This window comes from Corylus avellana, chromosome 3 (genome assembly GCF_965113065.1).
Source record: "Corylus avellana chromosome 3, dhCorAvel1.hap1.2, whole genome shotgun sequence".
Classification (NCBI taxonomy): Eukaryota; Viridiplantae; Streptophyta; class Magnoliopsida; order Fagales; family Betulaceae; genus Corylus; species Corylus avellana.
The window spans coordinates 13,813,941-13,840,743 of NC_142492.1; the positions used below are offsets into that span (position 1 = coordinate 13,813,941).

Here is a 26,803-nt window from a genome sequence, read left to right on the forward strand (position 1 = left end):
TCGTCTTAGAAGAAGGTCAGGTGAAGTAGCTAGCTCGTGCATGCATGGTTGAAGACACTGGAAATAACAATGGGAAAGTGAAAAATGAGCATCAGGAGGTGGCAGAGTCAGGCAGACAGCATTAAACAAGAACCTTAGACTGCTAAGTTCGAAGTTAAAAACGAGGCTTTAAATTCAGATTATATTGCAGCCTCCCTTGAGTGGCCTTGAGCAAAATTCAAGAAGCTGAGACTATCATGCAGTGCAATTACGTGTAGATATGTCAAGGCAGGCTGAGACAAGACTCACCACAATTCTTTTAAAAAAAAAAAAATTAAAAATTAAAAAAAAAAAAAAAAACCAATAAGGAATTGAGATAAAATAAGAGGACACTCAACCTTAAAGGTTTTTTTCTTTATTGAAAGCCCATGAAAATACAATTTAAATTGAGTTGATATCGAAAATATATAAAGTACTCCTAAACCTAATGAAAAAAACATAATTAAAACATATGTCGCGACCTTGTTTGGACAAGTTATTATTTCTCGTTCAGATGGAGAATGAGATGAAATTCTAAAATTCATATACAGTTGTTCGCCTCAAAAATAAGTATTGAAAATGTGTCAATCACTTCATTCAGACGGGGACCAACCGCAGCTCTTGGGAACAATTTTTGTATTTATCTTGACCGTCCATTTTGACCCAATATAAGATTAGAATTGTAAAATTGTTATGAAATATGAATTTGTAACCTTTTGAACAATCTTTCCAACTCCATCAAGTCTTTATATTCAATATTGGAATTTCAAGATATGACATTTTTATAATTGGCCTCTATAAGAATATCAACAAGATCTGTATCAAACTATCAACAAAGATTTGAGAATTGAAGCGAATAAGAAAGAAAGGGAACTTTTGTCTCTTCTTAAAAAGGTGTATAAAATTCATGGGACTCAAGCTATGTTTTTTTTTATTATTTGCTATCACGATCTGAACCGTTCATTTCATTTTAAATGAATGGCTGAGATAAAATGTATTGCATCCAGTGCATTGCACCGGATCTCCATTAAAAAATGAGCAAGGAAGGAGGGGAAGAGTATGATCAACTTGATTAAAGCCATAGACCAACTCTATGTCTTGATGATCACGGCATCTGCTATGATCATCTCGGGGAGGCAATCCAAAGATGACCTTTGGAAGGGGGTTGGGGGCAATGAGGGCATTTAGCGTTAATATGAAGGAAGGGGGGGGGGGGGGGGGGGGGGGGGGTGAGGGTTGTGGGCAAGAAGGAGTTGCAGCGCGTATCCATTCGTGATAGGTGGGCCTTACAGCCCCCTCTCTTACCGTGCACTTGGCATTGCGATTTCATAGATAAAAAATGAAATTTTAAATCAAATCGCAAAAAAATGAATTGTTTGGAATCGCAAATTTTTTTACGTTTTTAAATTGCAAGTAATGAGATACTTTTTGGAAAATGCACAATTTTTGAAGGCTAAACTGTGATTTTAAAGGTCAAATCACGATTTTGCCAAACACTCAACTGTGTTTTTAAAAATTACGTTTTTAAAATCGTAAACCTAAATGGACGGACCAAATTAATACTAGTGAATCTCCATCCTAGCTTTTCTAATTGTATTATTTTCAATGAAGTTTAGCTGTCTCACCAAATAAAACTTAGCTGTCCAGCTCATTGATTTAATCACATCTTTTGGGGGCACATTTAACTTGATTATAACCAGATTTTCAATTATTTTTGCTTGGGTTTGCTGTCTTTTAGGTGGATTCTATACTGGGATTGAAGTCATCACATTATTGTTTAATTAATATTTCTTCAAAGTGCTTATAAGTGCAGCATGATTCATTGCTAACTTGTTTAGATCTCTGAAAGGCCGCATGAAAACGTGACCAATTGATAGGTACATGTAACTGGTCCCTGGGAAGGACACATGGTTTCTAATACATAAATGCATCCATTGAAATGGCCTCTCCTTAGTCTTTGTAACGGTGCTTATTTATTAACAAAGATTTAGACCAAAAAGAAAGAAGATGAAGAAAAAATTCAAAAAAGGGCCACTCTTTTTGGGTGTTTTAGTAATTAATAAATTAGTAATAAATGAAAAAAGGCCACCCATTTTTATTCCCAAAATACCCTTTAAGTTATTAATAAATAAAATTTTAAAATATATAAAAATAACCATTTGAAAAATAAATAAATTAAGGGGGTTAATATCAACAGGGCTGCCCCTTTTCGGTGTTTTAGTTTTTTTTTTTTTAATAATTTTTTTTTTTTTTTTTTTCAATCGGTTATTTTTTAATAAATTTAAGGGTATTTTTAGGAGAAAAATATAAAAGTTTCTAATTTGATACGTGGTGGTAGTATGAGAGGCTCTAATATCACTTTTTAAAGTTTAGAAGCATAAATACAACTATAAAGTCGGGCTCAGGAGGGACATAGACGGGGAAAACCACAGGTGCACCCTCAAAACCAGCCGAGTTATAGCTTAATCGCCCACCCTACCAGGGCATCAATAGGAACCAATGTGGTTTATACTAATCAGACATAAAGATTCTTCATTGCGGAGATTGAAACACATACCATAGTACTTACCTAATACCTTTCATAGTTAGTTGATTTTATCAATTTTATGTATATTGTCTTAACCCCAATTCTCCTATAAATAAAAGTCATATGTATCCATTAAAAAAAAAAAAAAAAAAAAAGTAATGTGTAATAAGAACAAAAATGTAGCCTTTAGGTAATTACTTACATAATGGTTGATGTAGGTGATATAATACCAAACCACACAAAAATCGTATGTCCCCATTTTTTCTATTTCTTCCGCTTTTCTCTTTAATTTTGTATTTCATTACAAAATTCTTGATGTATTAATTAAAACAAATTGATGAATATAATGATTAAATTATCAAACCACAATTTTTATTGACTTAAGCTTTTAAAATAAATGATAATGTCTCGTGTACTTTCTGTTGCACCTTTTTCTATCAAATTATTTTTATTGAATGGTATTTACTTAGAATATTAAAAAAAATAAATAAAAAATAAAATAAAATAAAATTCTTGCAGCAGACTCCATTGACACTTTTCTTTTTAACCAAGTGTGCACTATATTATTTTATAATTCGGGGTGCTAAACATGTCCCGACTAAAAAAGTATTTTCCCGATTAATATTAGCTTAAATATGACGTGGATGTAACATTTTTATAATAGTCCTAAATATTCAAAAATAAAAATAAAAATTTGAGATGCAAGTTCATTTTATAAAGGATTATTTTATTATGAATATTATCTATTTAGTATATTATTATACAACTGTCATGCAAGTGAGATGATGTGGCCGTGAAAATTAGCTATTAATTTTTTTTACAAATTCTAATCTAATAATTGATTTTATTGTCATATTATCAAATTGTATGGTAATTATATAATAATTTAATAAATAATATTATTTTATCCTTTTCCTTAACACATATTAATATAATATCCTAAATTACTGGTTCTCTCATATTTTGTTGTTGAAGACAATTTCATTTTCATAAGTAATTATCCAAATCCAAACGTACAACCTTGGAAGCAGGAATGCTTTTTTGACATTTCCTGCAGCAAATCCAAATCTATCCCATTGACAACAAGACAACCACGAAGGCGGGAACCGATTTCGTCGCACCAGTTACTGGGCCATGATTACGTCACCATTGTTTTTTTTTTTTCCTAATAATTGACATCTCGCGCTTTTTTCTCCCCCCATTTTAATTAAGAGTAAACAGTTTAACATATTTTGATCTCGATGACGATAAATTGAATAAATAGCAGAGTCCCTTGCCTCTTGACTCGATGGACTATCTCGTCTGTAATTACATTCAAAACTCAAATTTTCAGTAATAATTAAAAAAAAAAACCAGTAACAAGAAAAATATTTATATACACTGTTATTTTTTTAATATTATTGACGGCAATTCAAACTCAATAAAATTATATTATTTTAATACACTAATAAATTTTGAATATTTACATTGTACCTCTTTTTTTTTTTTTTTTGGTGAGTACATTGTACCACATTTGATCACTAAGAATCTGTTTATAATTTGAAAACATGATTTTTAAAATTGTGAAATCGCAATTTGACTTTAAAATTGTGCGATTTTTAAAATGCTCTCATTAACCTGCAATTTGGAAATATAGATTTTTCTATGTTATTAAATTGTCATTTAAATCCTTACTAACAATGAAGGGAATATATTCACTTGAATAATGTTAGATACTATATTTTTATCCTGCAATTATTCAACAACGTTGATACACTTCAAATCAATCATTAGATCTTTTTTAATTATTATTTGTTTAACAATGGTTCATTCAAAGATTAGTAGGGAGTGCCACGTTAACATTGCTAACAAATGATAGCCATCTTGCAGGCTCATGAGATGGCATCGGGTAAGCGCTTGAACCAAGAGAAGTCATCGATTTTCTTTAGCCGCAACACCCCGCAGGAAAGGAAGGATGAAATAATGATGACAGTGTCCGGGATCCCGGCAACGCAGCGTTATGACAAATACTTGGGTTTGTCGGCCCTGGTGAGAAAATCTAGAACTGAAGCGTTTAAGAGCATCAAGGATAGGGTATGGAGGAGATTGAGTGATTGGAAGCTAAACTTTTTGTCACAAGCCAGTAAAGAGGTTCTCTTTAAAGTGGAGATACAAGCAATTCCAACATATAGTATGAGCATCTTTCTACTACCGAAGGGTTTATGTTCTAAGATTACTTCCGTGATGCAAAAATTTTGGTGGAGTCATCAAGAAAATGAGTCTCGCATTCATTGGGTGAGTTGGAATCAGATGAGGATATCGAAAGATAGAGGGGGAATGGGCTTCCGAGATCTTGTGAGTTTTAACAAGGCTTTGTTGGCGGAATAATGTTGGAGGTTGCTTAAATCCCTGGAAAGTATTATGGCTAGAATAGTAAAGGCGAAGTATTATCCAAGTGGGTCTTTCATGATGGCAAAGTTGGATACAAAACCCTTCTTTGCATGGAGAAGTATTTATGGCGCTCGAGCTCTAATTGAAGAAGGGTTGATATGGAGAATCGGCAATGGGAAAAGTGTGAGAATTTGGGGAGACAAATGAATCCCTAAACCTTTTACTTATATGGCCCATTCTGCTTCGAAAGTTTTGGACTCGGACAACAAGGTGAGTGAGCTAATCAACTGGGGGGTTGGCTGGTGGAACCAAAGCTTGTTGAAAAATTTGTTTACGGCAGAGGAGAGGGTTGCCATCAACACTGTCCCAATAAGCAGCACAAATCAACCCGATGTGCAAATTTGGCGGGGTACTTGTTCAGGGAATTTTACGATCAAAAGCACCTGAAAAACTCTAAACAGATAAATATCACAATTTTATGTGGAATTAACAGATATTTATCAAAACAAACATTCACCAAAATATGAACAATCACACCCAAAGATTTTGGTGACAAAGAGGAAACCTTTTAGAAAACGTTCTAAAAGTAAAACCTCTCCGGGGCAGCCAAACCCAGGAAATCACTATCAAATGATTACTAGAGATTACAGACACTAGGAACACTTACAACCCTTTGCAAGACCTTGACTCTGTAAGATCGACAAGCCTCCAACTTGTCTCCTCGCTCACAATCTTCTTCAACATGATTCTCCTTTTTTCGGACCTTTCCGATAGACTTCAATTAAGCACACAATCAATACTAACAAAAATCCTCTAAGAGGAATCAATTTGGCTCACAACAAAATAATCACTCAAGCACAGCCTTACACGAACTCTCTGGGGGTGAAAATTCGTACCTCTATCTTCTATAATGATGTATATATACCCCCAACAAAACCCTAGACCTAACCCACTTAAAATCATGTTTTTTTAGCCTAAAACTTTCGGGGTGTCCGGACAGGTTAATGGGCTGTCTAGACAGGGCTTTACGGAGCAGAAATTTAGTTTTTGGAAATGCGGTCCGGACCTGGGGAATTGCGGTCCGGACCCAGCTTGTCCAATCTTGATCAACAGCTTCGATCGATGGGCGTTTGTGGTCCGATTGAGCAGAAATTTTGCAGGGATGTTCATAACACATGAATCTACATTATGAACGGTGGAGATTGGATTCTGAGCATTCTATATCAGTGTTTGAGCCCATAAACAGTAGCATCTGCATTTTGGAACTGAATTAAGCCAACACAAGAACTAACAACACCTATCACTTGGAAAAAGAAATTGAACAACGACGTGAACCGGAATGCTCCAGGAAGGTGCCAGAGAGTGTAATGTGGAAGACGGTTTGGAGCCTATCTATTCCTAATGCAGAAATTTCTTTATTTTATTTTATTTTTTTGGAGGGCATGCCACAACTTATTGCCCACCAAAGACAACCTCCTCCGAAGGAAGGTTGTTAGTGAGCCTTATTGCCCCATTTGTGAGAGGGAACCAGAATTTGTGCTCCATGCCTTATGGGATTGTCCAGCAGCAATGGGCGTGTGGGGATGCAGCGAACGAACTTTCCACAAATGTGTTGCCGTGAGCATGGATTTCTTACAGTTTGTTGAGACTATGCGGGTAAGATGCTGAAAGGATGATTTTGCCATCTTCAGGAGACTTGCTCACAAGCTGTGGTACCGAATGAACCTATGGGCTCACGAGGGGCGATTCACACATCCAACTGTCCTAGTGTAGGAGATGAAACGATCGATGGTGGAATACCAATTGGTACATGAGCACAACTCCCATGCATAGACCGACACAGAAAGACGACATAGCCACCTATGGATTGCTCCAGCCGAGGGGTGGGTTAAGGCAAACTGGGATATTGCGGTTGACAAAAGTCTTGGAAGGCTAGGGGTGGGGGGAGTGGTAGTGAGAGATAACTAGGGGAAGGTAATTGCCGCAAGAAGCCTCACGCGTATGGGGAGTCTTGAACCTACAACGGGAGAAGCACTAGCATCCTATTATGCGGCATGTCTATGCAAAGAAATTAGAGTACGTTACCTTGTCCTGAAAGGTGATGCAAAGCATGTTGTGAACGCTATGAACTCAAGCACCTGTACTTGGAGCCGATTTTGACACCTTGTGGATGACACACGTAAGATTCTACACACGTTCTCACAATGACAATGTAGATTTGTTAACCGAGAAGCCAACCATGTGGCTCACTGATTAGCGAAGGTGGCAACAAAAGATGTCATAAATAGGATATGGAGGGATCAAACTCCAAATTGTATTTGTGATGTTGTTTTGATGGAGCGTTTAGCTTCATCCATAGATGGTTGATGGAGTTTTGTTGACTCCATTTTTTGATTGATTATTAATGAGAAGTTCCGATGTTTATTCAAATAAATAAATAAATAAAGCAGAAAGAGACAACGTTATTTAGGACCGTGCATATGGAGAAAACTGTTTGGAAATGGGTTTTTTTTTTTTTTTTTGGTCTTTTAAGGAATTATTGAAAGGTATTATTATGTTATTATTTCATCTATCCCATAAATAGTGCAATGCATTGATGGATTTTTTTTTTTAATCCAAATTAACGCTTAATTTTGATAAAGAGGACATTGAGACTCAAACTTTAAATTGAAGAACAATTGCAATGGTTTAAAATTTGGAAATAAATTTATTAAAAATGTAGTGATAATTTCAACCAATAGAATAATTTGCTCTAACAAGTTAAATGTAACTTTTGATTTTAGTTTTTTTAAAAAAACATGATATAAATGTGAAAAATGCATTTTTAGATGAATTCAGTTTAGAAAAGTGTTCTATAATTTAAAAAAGAAAAATGTTACCGATCTTTCCGGTGTTTTTTCATTTTACGTGAATATTGTTTTCTAAAAATATAAAAACAATAATACATTTAAAAAATAATATCTAAGGAGAAAACACCAAAAACAGTAATATTTCTCTTTAAATATCTTTGAAAAAGTGTGCCTTTTATTTTGTAATAAAGAGGCCTAAATCTGGGGCTGTTCACTTGACAGTAGGAAGGGGACCAGGATATGAAAAATAAATGGCGCAATCGTAATAAAATTCAAAATCAAAGGGCAAATACACAAAAGAAGCTCCAAAAGATTCCAGCTCCTGAAATTTGAAGCTCACAAATGCTGTGGCGGTCTCTTTGTGCGCTCAAATCCAAACAAAACAACTTTTTACAACTCACTTTTTTTTCTTTATTTATATTATTAATATCCATTTCCATTAATCTCCCTCTCTCTCTCTCTCTCTCTCTCTCTGTAATTGGAGAGCTTCGTTCTTCTTTGTTGGTTTTCTCTGACGTTGATCTTCGGCTTGAGGATTCTCTCTGACTTTCAGGTAATCTTAAGTTCTTTAATTTAATCACCTTTGTTTTGTTCTTAATTCAAATATTTTCGAGTGAAATTTCGATCTACGGCTTGAACTCTCGGCGAAGAACAACAAGAAGTCAAGAACTGGAGCCTTTGGACTTCATTTCTAGTGGATTTTGTGGATTTCTTATTTGTTCAAATTTTCCTTTTGCTTTGTCTGGTTTTCAAATTTGCTTAGATCAAGTTCATGAACGGTGAATTTTTATTTTTCATGCTTGAATTTACACTGCCTTGCGTTTTTCTTGAATGTTTGGTTCGTCTTTTCATTTGGCTCGGTTTTCAAGTTCGTGTCGTTGAAATAATCGCACATCGAATCCGGATTTTAAGACTTTTATTATTACAGAACTGTGTTGAGATCATGGTTTGTCTAAGTTCTGGTCCTAGTCCTGAATCTTTTCCTCTATTTTTTTCAGATTCTTTGAATTTTATATTTATTTCTTGTGCTATAAATCTGAAATTCAAAGCAATTTTCGAAGTTAAACTCAAAATTTTATTAGGTTCTTTATAGTTTGTAATTTTGCTGAATCTTACATGGTTTTCTTATGATTTATTTTTTTATTCAATATTAATTATTTACTTAATCTTTGCAGCTTGGGTGAAAATTTGGAGTTGGCAGAGGAAGGGCGAAGGGAAAGTGAAAGAAAATTGTGGCAGGTGAGTAATTTTCTTGCCGTTTTGACTATTTGTTGAGATTGAACTGCTCTATGGTTTTACTGTTGTTACCGCGTGGCTGAAATTGGAAACTGTTGCTGTTCTTCGTTACGAAAGAAACTATTTTTGTTTTTTGTTTTTTGTTTTTATTTTTTGTTTTTGTTTTTGTTTTTTTTTTAAATAGTTTTTTTGGTTTTAGGTTAGTGATAATTATCTGCTTATATGTGAGTAGGAGAGAGCTAACAAAAAGCACAGCTCACTTTTTCTGAAAGAATAGCTGTCTTTTCTGAATCCAAATTTGGCTTCTGAGGGATTCGATTCCCCTGGAATATACTGAGGTGGCGCCAGATTAGTAAAATGGCGCTAGTACTTTAGTTACGTGCCCTGTTTAAGCAGTTTTGGAATGGTATATTATTTTATTTAACTAGTAATAATTATGATTATATTCTTTAGGAAAAAAAAAAAAGAAGAAGAAGAGAGAACCTATTGGTGGGATGCATGTTTGGTTTTGGATGGATTAGGAAGGGGGTAGTGTTGTAAATTGAAGATGGTGTTTATATTTGCTTGGTTTTGATTCGGAAATCACAGTGCTACTTCAGGTTGAGCTGGTGCTTGATGCAATATAAATGGGTGTGATGCTACAAAAGGCTATGTCTAGCTTAACGGCTATGGTTCCCATCTACGTAGTAGGTTACTAGATTCATGAAAAAAACTAATGTATTCATTGAACATTAATTTTTAGTGGTTGGCTCAAGTGATGAAGGCCTTGGACTTTGGTGGCATAATCATCAAATTTAATGTTTGAATCCTCTTGGGTGCAAACAACCTCCTTGGGGCCACACCCCTAGAGAAAGCCAGATATGGGAATAATGTGGAGCCATGCTATCAATTATCAATTCAGATAATAAAAAATAAAAATAATGAAAAAATTCTAATGATGGGGAGCCATGCTATCAATTAATGATTTGCTTGTACCATAGTGAGGAGCCTCTATGGACAACTTACAATTGAATAAATGAATTTTTTGTGGCCTGAGGGTTTGTGCAGTTGTAGGAATAAGTTCCCCAATGAGTTTTATACCAGGGTATGGTAACAGTATTAGATATTATTGTTTTAAAAATTAAATAGGATATCATATAAAACGCTTCCTCTAGGATCAAATCTTTATATACACTATTGAACCTTTTTATGTAATCTTATGCTGCCCAAAAAAACATCTTGCTACCCAGTTTCTTCTGCTCGTAAGAGTATGATAATTAGATCTTATTTGAATAGGATATCATATAAAAGGCTTCTCCTGGAATCGATTTATGCATCTTACTCATAAGCTGTCCTCCATCTTACTCATGACTCTTTATGCATGTTCAAATTTTTAATTCTAAGTTAGCAGCTAGGATATATTAAAATTTTGAAAGCATTATGCTTTACAATGTTATTTATTTATTTATTTTTCCATTTTCTCAGATTTTGAGTTTCTGAAATCAAGATGGAGACTACCTTTTCCTGATGTGTGCTTGCTAAAGGAATTTCAATTCAGAAGAAGAGATGACAAAGCGTCGCTTGAGGGATTCTATAAAGTCCTTATTTGGGAGTCACATTGATTCAGAGAACAATGAACAGCTGAAAGGAGCTAAAATAGGTATTTTCTATATCAAGATAATATCAATTCGTAGATTAGAGGTGGTGAAGGGTATTTTGGAAACAATGAAATTTGTTGTAAAAGTTAGCTTAATATCAATTTTGAGTTATATGATTTACATGTTTTGCCATCTTAAACTGCTGGTCTTTTCCTTATAACATTATTTGGTGTTCGAATAGAACATTAAGAAGTTTCCTGATTTTGCAGAAATTGATGACAAAGTGGAAGAGATCTTGAAGCTTATCAAGGATGAAGATCAGGAAGAAAGAGAAAATTCCAAAAAAGAACCACTTACTAAACTAATTAAGGATTTCCACAAACAGTACCAATCACTTTATGCACGATATGATCATCTAACGGGAGAGCTGAGGAAAAAAGCTCATGGCAAACATGGAAATGACAGTTCTTCATCTAGCTCAGACTCGGATTCAGAGCATTTGTCGAAGGAAAGAGACAGTAAAAATGGACAATTGGAAAGTGAATTTCAGAAAATCAGTGATGGCATTAAGCAAGAACTCGAAACAGCACATCTAGAAGTTGTGGACCTGAAGAGGAAATTGACAGCTACCAGTGAAGAGAAGGAAGCTTTAAATTTGGAATATGTTGCAGCTTTGAGCAAGATACAAGAAGCAGACAAAGCCATCGCAGATATGAAGACTGAAGGTGAAAGGTTAAACATTGAAAAATTGAAACTTACGGCCGAGAATAGTGAACTGAGTAAGAAACTGGAGACTGCTGGTAACATAGAAGCAGAACTGACTGGAGAGAAAGATAATTTGATCACAGAGAAAGAAACTGCTATCAGAAGGATTGAAGAGGGAGAAAAAATTACAGAAGGCTTGAGGACTCTTGTTGATCAGCTGAAAGATGAAAAAGTAAACCTAGAGAAAGAACTAGAAGCGGTTAGAGGTGAAGTTTCCAATATGAAGCAGCAGCTGGAATCTGCAGAGCAGCAAGTGTCAGATTTAAGCCAAAATCTGAAAGATTCCAAGGATGAGAATAAATCTTTAAGCTTTCAAATTTCAGAAGTCTCAAATGATATTCAGCGGGCACATAACACAATACAGGAACTCATGGCTGATTCGAGTCAGTTCAAGGAGAAATTGGTTGAGAGGGAAAGAGAACTTTCAAATCTCAAGGATACACTTGAGGTGCATGACAATGAATCATCTGCTCAAATAAATGGATTACGGGCACAAGTAGGAGAGCTGGAACTGGAGTTGGAGTTGTTGCGAACGCAGAAAATAGATATGGAAAGGCAGATTGATATTAGAGAAAAAGAATTTTGTTCTATACAGCAGCAACTCCAATTTGCTGAAGAGAAACTTTTGGATTTAAGCCACACTCTGAAAGCCACCGAGGAAGAGAATAAATCTCTAACCTTGAAAGTCTCGGAGATTTCAAATGAGGTTCAGCAGGCACATAGCGTGATACAGGAACTTAAGGCTGAATCAAGCCAGTTAAAGGAGAATATAATTGAGAGGGAAAGGGAATTTTCAACTCTTGCTGACAGGCATGGGGTGAATGAGAACGAACTATCGGCTCAAATTAAGGAATTAGCCCTACAAGTTGCAGGCCTGGAAGTGGAGCTGGACTCGGTGCAAAATCAGAAAAGAGATGCGGATGTGCAGATAGAGAACAAAGCAACTGAAGCAAAACAACTGAGAGAGGAGAATATAGAAATGCAAGCTCAAATTTCAGAACTTCAAAATATTTTGAAGGAGAGGGAACAAGCAAATTCTGTTCTCATGAAGAAACTTAATGATAAAGAGAGTGAATCATTGTCTAGAGTCGCAGACTTCACAGCACAGATCAACAATCTGCTAGAGGACTTGGGTTCTTTATGCACTCAAAAAGGTGAAATGGAAGAACAGATTGTGCGTAAAAGTGATGAATTATCGGCTCTTGCTGAGAGGCATGGGGTGGATGATAATGGATTATCAGCTCAAATGAAGGAATTGGAGGGACAGGTTGCACACATGGAAGTACTTATCAAAAATTTTAAAGGCCTGGAAGTGGAGCTGGACTTGTTGCGTAATCTGAAAAGAGACATGGGTGTGCAGATAGAGCGTAAAGAAACTGAAGCAAAACAACTGAGAGAGGAGAATATAGAATTGCAAGCTAGAATTTCAGAACTTCAAAATATTTTAAAGGAGGGAGAACAAGCAAATTCTGTTCTCATGAAGAAACTCGATGATAATGAGAGTGAGTCATTGTCTAGAGTCGCAGACTTCACAGCACAGATCAACAATCTGCTAGCAGACTTGGATTCTGTCCACAACCAGAAAAGTGAACTTGAAGAGCGGATTGGCGATAAAGTTCTCGAGAATGGTCAGTTAACAGAGGAGAAGGCGGGGCTGCAGGATAAAGTTGTTGAACTGGAGAAAACATTAACAGATAGAGGGTTTGAGTTCTCTGCCATCCATGAGAAACTTAAAAGTGGAGAGAGTGAAGCTTCTGCCCAAATAATGGCCTTAGAGGCAAAGATTAACAGTCTAGAACAAGAGTTGGATTCCTTGCAGACCCAGAAAAATGAGCTGGAGTTGCAGTTTGAGAGAGAGAAACAGGAACTTTCAGAAAGGCTGACACAAATGGAGAATCAAAAAGTTGAGTTGACAAGCAAGATTACTGAATATGAGAGCATTCTGAAAGAGCAGGAAGATGCAAACATGCAGCTAAATGAGGAATATAAACAGCTCGAAGGTCAGCTGCAGGAATGCAAGTTAAGTCTCGAGGTTGCGGAGAAGAAGATTGAAGAAACAGCAGAGGAATTCCGTAACAACATTGAATCCAAAGATCAGGTGGTAGCTGAATTGAAAGAACTGGCTGAAGACCTAAGAAGAGATCTAGAAGCAAAAGGAGATGAACACAGCATGCTGGTCGAGAATGTCAGCACAATTGAAGTTCAGCTCCGCCTGTCAAACCAGAAGCTCCGGGTCACTGATCAATTACTAACCGAGAAGGAAGAAAAATTCAGGAGTAGAGAGTTGAGATTCCAGCAAGAACGCAGAGCCCTTGAAGACAGAATCGCTACATTGTCCGGGATAATTGCTAGTAACAATGAAGCTCATCAAAGGATGATAAGAGATATCTCGGAGAGCGTGAACAGAACATTGACAGGACTGGCAGAAGTGATCCAGAAATTTGAACAAGACTGTAGAAATTACGAGAACTGCATGTTGGGTGTGTCGGCTGAGCTTCACGCCGCGAAGAACTGGGTCGCAGAGACGAACAAGGAGAAAAAAGAGCTAAGTAAGGAGGTAAATCATCTGGCGGAGAAGCTGCAAGACAAGAAAGAGAAGGAATTAGCATTAAGAGAGTGGGTTGAGAAGGTGGAGGCGAAGGCAAGGAAGGAAGAAGCAGAGAAGGTTATTCTGAGTAGAGCGGTAGAGCAACTTGAGAAGACAGTGGGAGAGTTGGAAAAGATGATGAAAGAAAAGGAGGATTTTATATTGGGTCTTGGGGAGGAGAAGAGGGAAGTCATAAGGCAGCTGTGTTTGTGGATTGATTATCACCGCAGCCGCTACGATTATCTCATCGAAATGGTCTCAAAGGGGAGTGTTAGAGGAGGCAGACAGAGGGCAAGCTAAGTAAGTGCCTAATCATTCTTCTATATTGCTGTGTATGTCCATTTTGGTTTCTCACGATTCATCGTGATCGCTTTTATTGATTCTTTTTCATTTTCTTGTCATCCTTTTTTTTATTTTTTTCTTTTTCTTTTTTGGTTGGCCGGAGGGGGAGGCCACTATGTTGATATGCACATTTTAGGTGATGCTTGAATATCATTGATCAGCACATTATACAAAATTTGGGTGCCAGCTTATCTTTCCTTGCTCGTTACTCCATGCCATTGCTAGCGTCTTCAGATTCTTTTTCTCCAAATATATATATATATATATATATAATTTTCTTCCTCACAACTTCTTCCTACACAATTGCTCACTAGTCTGAACTTCAAATAGCATTAAAGCAACGCAAACTGATGACACTCCAGATAGTTTTAATATCGACCGAGCAAGCGGGTCGGCTACTAAGCTGAACCAACTCTCTTCAGGTCGGTAGACAATTTGTTCACCAACTAACTGGACGCTATTGGGCTTAAGCCTAAATCATTTGGGCCAATTTTTTTTTTTTTTTTTAATAAATAATTTAATTTTATAAAAAGGCGCTATGACAAGTATATAAGAGAAAAGTAAGAAGAATAAGTGCACAAATTCAAAAATTCCATGAAATTAGAAAAAGTAAGAATTGTTGTAAGCAATCCTCCAAACATAAAGAGATTTGAACATAATAGCTTTTAACTCTATCACAATCCTCTTGCAATCTCAATCCTCTCAATCTTCAAAGCTAAGATTAAAATCGAGGTAATTGACTCCGCCTCAATCATGATTTGATAAATGGTGATGTTCCACTGATTTAATAAAGACTAATCATGTTCAGAAAAAACTGAAAACCCATTTTCTTCTTGTTTTCTTTGTTTTCTCAGCGAGCAGACATAGGCCTGCTGACAAAGAAACATTGAACTGAAAAAAAAAAAAAAAAAAAAATTATGATAAAATGGAGAAGAAACTCAACTAAGGGTTCGTGTATGAACTTGTGGGATTTGAATGACAATACATTGCCATCATCGACAGAGAAATGCAACTCTCCTTCTCAGACAGATCTCACCCTCACACTGTCGAGTCAACTCAAAAGACACCCAAAACCCTCTGTGGCCTAACTGTTCAGCGATCACAGAAATTAAGAAAGAGAGAGAGAGAGAGAAGTAATGGCCGACAAACTTAGAGTTAGTGCAAAGGATAGGTGGCGAGGAGACGGAGGGGTTAGGTCAAAAGAAATGGTAAGAGGGGGATCTATTGATTAGGTTAGGGTAAAAATATTTTAAAAATTTACATAAAATATAAAATATAACCGACCGATGGGGGGAGACAAAAGCCCAATCGAACCCCATTAGTTCGGTCGAAATCATCGGACCAGTCAGTTTGGGTCGACCCAATGAGCATCCCCAACTGTAGATAACATATTGAAGAAAATAAAGTGGAACTTATGTTGTAATGGTCAACTAGGTCAATGATGATTGAATTTTCAACATGAAGTTCCAAAGTTTTACTTAATGTGTGACATTAATTTGGCACTCCCAAACAGTAGTTACAACACATCCATCATATTACACAGAATCCCAGAATTCACATAGCCAACTGGAAGCACATACAAAAACATAAAGTGCTAGCAAATTATAATTCCAAATATAGGAAAGGGAAGGAACAGAAAGCAAAACCCCTAAAAAAGAAACTATTTTATAATACAGTCAACACAGATACAACTGGGTAATAAATTACTTAAAACTTCTCCGGGAAGACATCTGAATGCATCTAGTGCATTATACTTATTGCCATAGCATAAGAATATGAATGCTACAAAAAACTAAGGTGGGGCTTTGGATAGAGACAAATGGGTCTAGATTGGAAGGAATATCAACAAGCAGCTAAAAGTTGGTTTCTAAGATTCCTCCTAACGGGAAAGAACATAATTTCTTACAATATACCTTCTCCTAGCAATCATCTCGTTTGCTCGCAAAATTTGCACAAAGGTTGAACAAATAGCTTGAAGTTCCTCTTGCTTCAGTCAGATATCCTCATCTCAACTCCAAGAATGTCCTTGACCATCTCGTATGTCACGAAGGAAATTGCTATGGATGGGACCACCTAAAGAGAAAAGCAGTGCCATTAAAATGTAATATATACCAAATATTTCCATTAATAGCCCAGACGTAAATTGATATCTCATATGGATCTTCAAATTCATTTGAAAACGAGAAAATGAAGCTAAAGATAAGCCACCATTCACTCGATTAACCAATTAAAAGGATTTAATCCAGAAAATAGATTGTGCAACTCTCCATCAAAGACATGTACAAAAAGATGTTTGCTATGAAAAAAGGAAATACTGAAGCTAGTGATAGATAGTCAAATGAACATGGAATAATAAATTACACTACCTTCACCGAATTGGGGACCAAACCCTTGTACAATGCTCGAAATCCCTCGTGCCGAACTGTTTTCCTGAATGCATCAACCATACCAGTATATTCAAGGGCTGCCTTGCTCCTCCCCTCACCAGCCACGACTGTTGCAGCATCTTTCCAACCCACCATCTGCATTCTTCGTCGAATGACATCGAGAGGGTAAGCAACTGTCTGGCCAACAGTTCCAGCAGCAGCACCACATGCCAATTTTGTTGTCAAACTCAGCTCAGCGTCCTCAACCAGTCCATAAGGTTTAGTTTTAATCAACCAGTCTTTCAAAGATTCATACACAGAAAAGTTGAGACCCACGTATGGAATCTGCACAGACCATAGTAATTATTTCCTTTCTTTCAAATAAAATTTTTACTATATATATATATATATGCCTCTTCATACAGAAACGAGAATTCTAAACCTTCTGTGAATACGAAAAAAATGTAAATGCACGGCATAATTCTATTAGGTACACCCTAAGTTTATGTCCCATCTGAAATGGGCTTTATTTTTAGAGTAAGACCAGAAACAGAAATTTATCACCAAAGCAAAAAAAGCTACATGCATTCAAGTGCAAGACTCTACTATGCAAATATGCAGTGAATCTTTGATGAACAAATTCAATAGGTAGCAGCAAAGGAGCTTCATAAATCAAGTATTTACTTACGACTCCTATAACAGAAGGTAGCCAGCCTCTGTACAGAGCCCGAGGGCCTTCTTCCCGGAGGACTGTAGAAAGGGCATGGAAGATTCCCCTATACTGGCGAGGAGATTTTTCTGTCTGTAAAAATACAGCAAAGAAACAAAGTTAGGCTATTAAAGTGAATACATGAAAATCTGGCCCTCGCACCTGGACACAACTCCAAAGAATACCTGGACAGTCAGCCGACCTCGTACCATATCCATTGGGTAAGTTGCTGACATGGCAATAATTCCAGCACATGCACCAGCTCCGAGTCGTAAAAGTGGACTAAGCTGAGCCTCTTCTGCATGACATCATGAAGAAAAGTAACTTTAATCATCCATGATCATCATTATCATCTCTCTATATACAAACCCCCTTCCCCCTGGGCAACCCCAAAAATAGAGAGAGGGGCAAAGAGAGATTAAATGCGACAACAGCAGGAATTCACAATGCCACTAGGCAAAATATACCAGAAGAAAAGAAAAGTATCATTTTAAAAATTCTGGCTCAAATTATAACAAAACAAAAAGAAATGGATGGTCGTACCATTTCCAGTTTGTTGTCGATAAAGAAATAAAATACCCCTGTTTACAACAGGTGAGAAAATGGAAGAAATTAATTATTAGGGTAGAGAAATAAACATTAATGGGAATCAAAGACATATCAAAGTGGGGGGGTTTAAAGTGCAGAAACGTACAAAGATGCTTGCTCATAGCTGAAGAACTTGACTGCCGAGTTTGGGATGATACGAGCACAGTTAGTTCCATTGCCTTTAAACAATCCTCTGAAACCCTCAGTTTTCCATATATATTTCAAGCCTTGAATCGTTCCATTGTATTTGATACTATGAGGGTTTTGAACCTGCATAATCCAAAAGCAAAAACTATTCATTCAACTATAGTGACAACAATATATAGTACATCCAAAAGTAAAATATTCTCCCCAATGTCATCATGAGAATCATGAACATATTTCTCTCTCTCAAAGTAATATAAATAATCATGAAATTATATCTGCTTCCTAAAGGGAGAGGGAAAGACAAAAGCATTCCAGATGATGAAGACGAAACTACCTGGAGTAAAATTTTTAATCTTTCTAGCGGAGCAACAGCAGTACGTGAGCTGCAGCAGAAAGTACATGAGACATGTTAAGCGTATTAAACTACAAAGTAAAAAAAGCCTACCACAATGCAAGTACCAAGACAGAAAATTTTGTTGCTAACCCTACCCAATAACTATAGTTAGGTATGTATATATTAAATCCAACTGGGATAGAATTACTGAGAAAATGGAAAGAAGATTAGATGGGTGGGAAAGGCTCTGGTTATCTAAGGGTGGTCATTTCACGTTGATTAAGAGCGCTTTCCAGCCTTTCTACCTAATTCTTTTCTCTCTTCCCTATCTCTGTTAGTGTTGCCAATTGGTTAGAAAATTGAAAGAGGGATTTTTTTGTGGGATGGTTTGGATAATGGGTCTAAATTCCATCTTGTTAATTGGAAGAAGATTTGTACTCCTAGGAAGTTTGGGGATTAAAAGTTTGCTTACTTTCACTCGGATTCTTTTGGGTGGTTATAGAGATACGCTTTGGAGAGAGGCTTTTTGGCGATAGGTAGTGGATTAAAAATACGGTAGTTTGATGGGTGGTTGGTGCACTAATGTTGTCATGGGGCCTTATAGGGTGAGTTTATGAAAACATATTAGGAGGGGGTTGGGATGCCTTCTCTAGTTTTGTTAGTATGGATGTGAGCGATAGCTCTCAAACCAGGTTTTGGCATGACGTTTGGTGTTGGGATCGCTCTTTCAAGGAAACGTTTTCGTAGTTATTTTGCCTTACAAGGGATAAGGACACTCTGGTGGCTGACCATATATTTGCTCACAATGATGTGGTGCATTGGGACATAAATTTTATTAGATTAGTGCATGATTGGGAAGTGTATTCCGCATCTTCTTTCTTCAATGTTTTGTATTCCACCAGGATGGGTTGGGGCAGCAAAGATAAGTTATGTTGGATTCCTTCGGAAAGACGATCTTTTGAGGTCAAAACTTTTTACAAAGCTCTCTTTCCCAATGTTTGACTCCCTTCCCTTGGAAGAGCATTTGTAGGACCAAGCCTCCTTTTTTGATAGGTAATATTAATTTATATAAAAACGCAAAGGAGCGCAACCTATGTACACAGGAAGTATACAATAGAGCCCATGTATACAATAGCTTTTAAGCTGAAAATAAAGCACATAAGTCTAAAAAATCCGCCAGCGTTGAAGCTTGCGATGAATGCCACATTACTCTCCATGAGAATAGTGTTTGGAGAACCCTTTTCTTCAACTCTACGAGTCCAAGTTCACGGTCCTCAAAACTCCATGCATTCCTTTCTCTCCATAAGCATCACATTACACACAAATGAGCCATTCTCCAAATTTGCAAAACTGTACGATTACCCCTTTGTCCTCTCCAACTTCCCAAACATTCCTTCATCCCACCCGGCATCACCCACGTAACACCAAACAACTGAAAAACCATGTTCCATACCTCCATAACAACCTCACAATGCAATAATAAATGATCAATTGATTCACCACTATGCTTGCACATACAACACCACTCTGTCACTATAATGTTCTTATGTAAATTGTCCAAAGTTAATACTTTCCCTAACACCGCCGTCCACACAAAAAAAGCCATTCTCAGAGGAGCTTTACTCTTCCAAATACTCTTCCAAGGACCAACAACCGGTGTCAAATTTACCCTTACCTAATAGTATGACTTCACCTCAAAATTCTCTCTTTGAGGGAATCCAACAAATTTTATCTACCCCACCATGCCTAATCTGTTGGGAATACAGTACCTCGGAAAATCTCGAAACCTCTTCCATTTCCCAATCATGAACAGGTTGAATAAACATTACAATCCAATGAATAGCACCATTAGCTATATCCATATTCTCCTCCACCCATGCCTCCTTTGCGCATGCTATATTGAACAAGGCTGGAAACAGAATCTTCAATGGTGACTCCCCACACCACACATCCTGCCAAAACAACACTCTAGAACCGTCTCCTACTTCATGCTGCTTAAAATTATCACACCCCCTTCGAATACATTTCCGCACTCCCACCCCATAGGATCCTCCTACTTCCTTGGAGCACCAACCACCCCTCATCGTATCATATTTAACCTCCACTAATTATCTTCCTCATTGGCAAACCTCCACAATCATTTACCTAACAAAGCTTGATTGAACTTAATCAAATTCCTTACCCTTAATCTCCCCACCTGCATCGGCAAGCAAACCTTTGACTAGTTTACCAAATGAAACTTGAATTCGTCCCCTCTACCTCCCTACAAAAAGTCCCTTTGTATTTTTTCTATACACTTTGCCACTCTCATTGGAATCTGAAACAGAGATAAAGAGTGCGTGGGTATGTTAGAGAGACTGCTTTTAATCATCGTCAGCCTACCACCCTTGGATAAATACATCCACTTCCACCCTACCAACTTAGTCTCCATCTTCTTAATGACATTGTTCCATATAGATGGATCCCTATAATGAGCACCCAAAGGTAATCCCAAGTATGTAAATGGCACTGACTCCACCCACACCCAAGTATTCTCGACAAACCTTCCACATCTCCCACATCACCTATAGGGACAATAACAGACTTTGACAAATTTATTTTCAACCCCGAAACCGCTTCAAAACATAGCAGCAAACATCTCAAATGACAAAGCTATTCCACCTTTGGCTCGCAAAAGATAAGTGTGTCATCTATGAATAATAAGTGTGACATTATCATTACCTCAGAATGTCACAAACCCACCGAAAATCCAGACATAAGATCTCTCTTCACCGTTGCATTCATCATCCTGCTAAACGCCTCTATCACCAACACAAATAATAGAGGGGACAAAGGGTCCCCTTGTCTCACTCCTCGAGAGCTATTGAAAAAGCCTGCAGACGTTCCATTGATGAGGACGGAGAAACATACTATAGAGACACAATGATGAATCCAACCTCGCCATCTTTCCCCAAAACCACACCTCTCTAACATATATAGTATAACGTCCCAGTTGACATGATCAGAAGCCTTCTCCAAATTCAGCTTGCAAATAAGACCTGATTCCCCAGATCGAATTTGGCTATCCACACATTCATTCGCCATTAAAATAGAGTCTAGTATTTGCCTACCTAGAATAAACGCATTTTGTGTATGTGACACAAGCTTCCCCAACACTGAGTTCAACCGACTAACCAGTACCTTCGAAATTATTTTATACACCCCACTTACAAGACTAATAGGGCGAAAATACTTGATCTCCACCACTCCAACTTTTTTGGAATAAGCGCCACAAATGTAGCGTTAATGCTCTTCTCAATTTTTTCACTCTCATGAAATTCCTTGAACACCGCCATCATGTCCTCCTTTACCACCCCCTAACATTTCTGAAAGAAAGCCATAGTAAATCCATCAGGGCCGGGTGCTTTGTCGCCCTTCAACTTCCTCACCACCTCCCATACTTCGTCTTCCTCAAATTCTCGCTCCATCCAAATTCTCTCCCCTTCATCAATGGAACTAAAATCCTGATTTACCATCAATAGAGCTAAAAGCCTGGTTGGTCTCCCCTAATACTGTTCAGAATACAGTGTTTTATGAAAATGCACAATATGATCCTGTATAATTGCTGGATCCTCTGTCCTGCTCCCACCCACCATCATGGCAGCAACCGTGTTATTTTGCCTATGCGAATTGGCCAACCTATGGAAGAACTTCATATTCCGATCTCTCTCTTTCAACCACAATGCCCTAGATTTCTACCTCCAACTCACTTCTTGATAAAGAGTCTTCTCTAGGTTGTTAGAACACTCTTCTCACTTAATTATCTCCTCCTTCGTTAAAGCTCTACTTTCTTTAATGCGATCCAGCTCACTCAATCCCTCCTCCATCTCCTTTTTCCGTATCCTTATGTCTCCACACACCTCCACATTCCATTTTTTGAGATCACCTTTCAGAGCTTTCAACTTTCGAGCCAACACATAACTCGGATTACCTTCAAAGTAATAAGAGTCCCACCACCGCTTTACCTGCTCCATGAAACCCTCCTCTTGTAACCACATATTCTCAAACCTAAAAGGTTTTCGACCCCTTCTTCCCGTTCCACACTCTAATACCAACGAAAAATGGTCTGATAGTACCCTAGGAAGCCTTTTCTGACATACATCTGGAAAATATTCCTCCCATTATGTAGATATCAAGAATCTATCAAGTCTGGACCCCACACGCCGATTAGACCATGTGACCCTCCCCCCTACCATGGGAATATCGATAAGCCCCTGCTCAAAAATAAAATCTGGAAAAATCGATCATTGCTTGCGTGGGTCTAGATACACGTAATCATTCTCCTGGATTTCGAACTACATTAAAATCCTCTCCCATACACCAAGGCCTTTCCCACAGATTCATTAATCCACCCAGTTCATCCCATAAATTGCTTCTAACGCCATCATCATTTGGCCCATAAACACCAGCAAAAGCCCATTTGAAATTTTCTGTAACACTTTTAAATACACAAGCTACTACGAATCGCCCTACACATTCCTCAATCTTCTCCACCACTCGCCTATCCCACATTAATAAAATACCCCCGGACGCACCAGTAGATCCCAAGTACAGCCAATCAACATAAGTACACCCTCACACACTCTGAATCACCTCTATATTAATGACTTCCATTTTTGTCTCCTGCAAACACACAATATCAGCCTTCCACTCTCATAACCTCCTCCTAATCTTCATTCTTTTCTCAGGCTCATTCATACCTCTCACATTCCACAAAACTAGTTTTGGCTTCATTAACAATATTTACCAGCCCTCCCCTTTCCAGTCGATTTAGATGATCCCTTCACATCATAGTTCACCATGCATTCCAACCGCTTTAGTTGCGATTTCCTCGATTCCCCGATTTGTCACTCGCCTATTGACCATTACCCACTCCCCTGTAAGGTCTACAGGCCTCGATGGCAGTAAACAGAGCCAACAACTCCTCCTCATGCCCATCACATGCTAGGCCCAATGCATGACAGTATTCTAATACCCTCTCTAGCACCCAATCTGGAGACACTGGTTGAGCTCCTCCAACTTCTCCCATTATGGCCAATGGTTGAATATGCAACATCTCTGTCCCCCCCCCCCAAACCCAAAATCTCATCTACTGTCCCGACCCTCTCTATCAGTGCAAATTCCCCATCTCCATCTCCTATACTCTCCTCTTCCTCCCTATTCTCTCCCGCTGCTTCATCTTTCTCATTTTCAAGTCTGTAGAGCACTGTATCCGAATCCCCAATGTCGCCAAACCCATGGGTCTCCTTTGCCACACCTGCCACACTCGTACCTGCCTCCCCGTCCTTGTTCAGTGACCCATTTTGTTTATCGGCTGCATCTATATCACCCACGAGTTGCTCAGTTGATTTCTCCACGGTCACAACCTCCTCTCCGGCACATTCTGTGTATACCGCATCACGGCTGGTCATCTCCACTATTGGCGGCCTGGCAAAGCCACCTCTCCAGCCTGTGCAACTTCTTCTGCCTCTGTTTCACCCATTTCTGTGCCGAACCCACCCAACTTTGTTGCCAAAGCCCCCTCTAATCCGCCTACCAAAATTGCTGCGTTCATCGGACCTTCATTGTCTTCTTGTCCCATAGCAGGCGTCCTACTCCGGCTATTCTCCGGTGGCTCCTCAATCGCTAGTTGTTCCATTCGACCCACAGTTGGCTTTCTTTGAAAAGAAGATTTTTGAGGTCCAAACTTTTTACAAAGCTCTCCTTCCCAATGTTTGACTCCCTTCCCTTGAAAGAGCATTTGGAAGACTAAGGCGCCTTTGAGGTTAGCTTTCTTCACTTGGACAACATCTTTAGGGAGAATTCTCATTCTGAATAACCTTCACAAGTGTCGCATCATAGTAATGGATTGGTGATGTATGTGTAAAAAGAGTGGGAAAACTTCTTATCATCTCCGTTTTCATTGTTATGTTGAGAGAGATTTGTGGAATATAGTTTTTTAGATGTTTGGAGTACAATGGGTTATACCTAGATGTATGGTTCTAACTTGTTGGAAAGGAAGAGTCAATCGAAACAATATGAAAACTGTTAGAATGTAATCCCTACATGTTTTATGTGCCTTTGGAGAGAAAGGAATGCTCGAAGTTTCGATGATTGCGAGAAGACAAATCAGATCTACATCTATGTTTTCTTAAATCCCTCTTTGAGTGGATTTCTACTAACGTCTTTCTCAATGTCTCTAACTTTGTAGATTTATGTGCTCTGGGCGTTTTCTCTTGTAAACTTAGTGTACTTGGGTTGCGCCCGTAGTGCTTTTTAATGAACTCGATTTTACTTATAAAAAATAAAAGTTAGGCGTAGTAATGAGGCAGGTCAATATATTTTTTTTCTTCCGGTTCAAGCACCTCAACTAAAGACAGCATTCGGATACATAGCAAAATCATGATTTATATAGGAAAGAATCAATACACTTAAGGCATATTGATCTAGACAACTTTTTTCAAACAAAATGCTTAAAAAACCTTCAGGCTCAATACCTCTGGTCTGTAAAACATGCCAATATCACATGTTAATCACTAAGACGGCCATACTCCCAGTAGTCGGAGTGAAGGGTGAAGTCATGAACTCAAAACCTACTGGGTGAGTAACTTAACAAAACCAAAAACTGAAAAAATTAAAAAATTAAAAAATTAAAAATTAAAAAAATTAAAAAAAAAATTAAAAATTAAAAAAAAAAAAAAAAAAAAAGAGAGAGAGAAAAAAGGAGGTAAAAATATCATAAATTTGGTACCATTCATGGAGCCATGTAACAGTAAAGATGCATAACATCCTAATTTGCCTTGAATCCAGTCCCTTAACAGCCAGGATAAGAAAATCTAAATGATATTAAATAACCCCCGCCCCTAAGATGACCAAAAACAATAAAGTGGTACCAATAACAGAATGCCCTACTCGAATTTGTTTCAAAGCACTGTCAATGAGTATCTGATCTCACACCCATCTAAACCTCCCCAACAATCTGACCCAAGGATATAACCAATTTCCTCAAGAGACACTTCCGATGAACACCAAGAACCAAATAGAGAAAAATAATTCATGCATCTCTGAAGTGACAATTCCTAAAACCATCCAAATTCGGTAATTCAACCAAATGAAACAAGAAATACACGCCGAATTTACAAGACTCAGAGGGTAAACTTAGTTCTCCAATGATTCATGCAACTCTAAGAAGGGCAATCTCAAAAATAACCAAAATTGTTAATTGAACCAAATTGAAATGAAAAATAGAGACCAAATTTTTCATTTCTTACATAGTAAACTTAGGTATCTGCCATGACGCTCAAGAGGCAAATAATACCCAAAAAGAAAGAAAAAAAAAAAAAATCATCACAGTATTTGAATAATCACCTCAACCACTATATGTATACGACAAATTCATAAAATATATTCTTACAGTTCATTCACACATACATTTACATGTAAATATGTATGTGTGTTTGTGTGTGCGCGTGTATAAAAACTAAATGAAATCGCAAAAACCAAAAGCTTAGAAATGAAAATTTGAAAATTCCAATAATTAAAGGAGAAATTACTAAAATTAACGAAAATAAGATAAAAAAAAAAAAATAAAAAAAAAAAAACACGAGCAAAATCAAACAACAAAGAGGAATGGTCCAGACAAAATCAAAACTTTTTCTCCCAAAAAAAGAGGATCCAGCAAAATCACGGAAACCAAACAGAGCCAAAATCAGAGAACTCACACTCCGCCAGCGACTCCTCCGGCGACGAGCGACTTGCAGATGCTTAGGACGGCGTGGCCCGGCGCCTTCACCCCTTCCCTCGCGAGCTTCGCCTCCTCCGCGAGGTTCACGATCGTCGACACCGCGGACTCGCTCGTCGTTTTCCCCACAACATCTTCCGACGCCATCGCTAAAAAACCCTAGGGTTTCGCGGTCAAAACGCCCCGCTCGACCGGTTCTCCGGCCACTTAGCGACGTCGTTTAGCAGTGAGAGCGAGTTCGCATGTCCGTACGAGCACGCTTTGCTAGAGATGACCGCGTGTACGTTTGGTTCGGTTTTAGAAAGACCCAAAAAAGAAAAAAAAAAAAACAGAAAAAGAAAATGTGAAGGGCAAAATAAAAAAAAAATGAAAAATGAATATTTATATTCAATGAAGTGGATTGAGCTTTTCCTCACCATTCATTTACCTAATTATAAATCTTGACCAACTTATACGTCTCCCTACATTTTTTCACCCATTTGGGAATATGACGTGTCGCAATTATAACACTTCTTGGTCTTTAGAGTTGAGAAGTATTTTTGTTATTTATTTATTTATTTTTTAATAAAATTGTCCCTCAATTATAAACAATATGATACTCTCCTCACATTGGTGAAAATGTGGTTACG

At 37.6% G+C, this 26,803-nt stretch overlaps 2 protein-coding genes across 3 annotated transcripts; one reads left to right on the forward strand and one right to left on the reverse strand.

Moving 5' to 3' along the window:
* The first annotated feature begins 8,197 nt into the window (after positions 1–8,197).
* LOC132174967 (uncharacterized) lies at positions 8,198–14,490 on the forward strand. 2 transcript variants are annotated; one of them, XM_059586746.2, is made up of 5 exons: positions 8,198–8,317; positions 8,940–9,003; positions 10,465–10,639; positions 10,847–14,229; positions 14,375–14,490. In XM_059586746.2, the coding sequence occupies exons 3-4, from the start codon at positions 10,546–10,548 to the stop codon at positions 14,227–14,229; spliced, it is 3,477 nt and encodes a 1,158-aa protein (XP_059442729.1). In that variant the 5' UTR covers positions 8,198–8,317; positions 8,940–9,003; positions 10,465–10,545; the 3' UTR covers positions 14,375–14,490. The 2 variants fall into 2 exon arrangements, with proteins under 2 accessions (XP_059442729.1, XP_059442728.1); XM_059586745.2 differs by having other exon boundaries at positions 8,199–8,317; positions 10,847–14,490.
* Positions 14,491–15,920: 1,430 nt separating this feature from the next.
* LOC132176145 (mitochondrial adenine nucleotide transporter ADNT1) lies at positions 15,921–26,480 on the reverse strand. Its single transcript, XM_059588274.2, has 8 exons — positions 26,155–26,480; positions 18,416–18,464; positions 18,041–18,204; positions 17,890–17,927; positions 17,532–17,644; positions 17,326–17,439; positions 16,638–16,982; positions 15,921–16,344 (listed from the first exon to the last, which is right to left on the reverse strand). Exons 1-8 carry the CDS (start codon positions 26,319–26,321, stop codon positions 16,261–16,263), a joined length of 1,074 nt encoding a protein of 357 aa, XP_059444257.2. The 5' UTR covers positions 26,322–26,480; the 3' UTR covers positions 15,921–16,260.
* Positions 26,481–26,803: the final 323 nt, after the last annotated feature.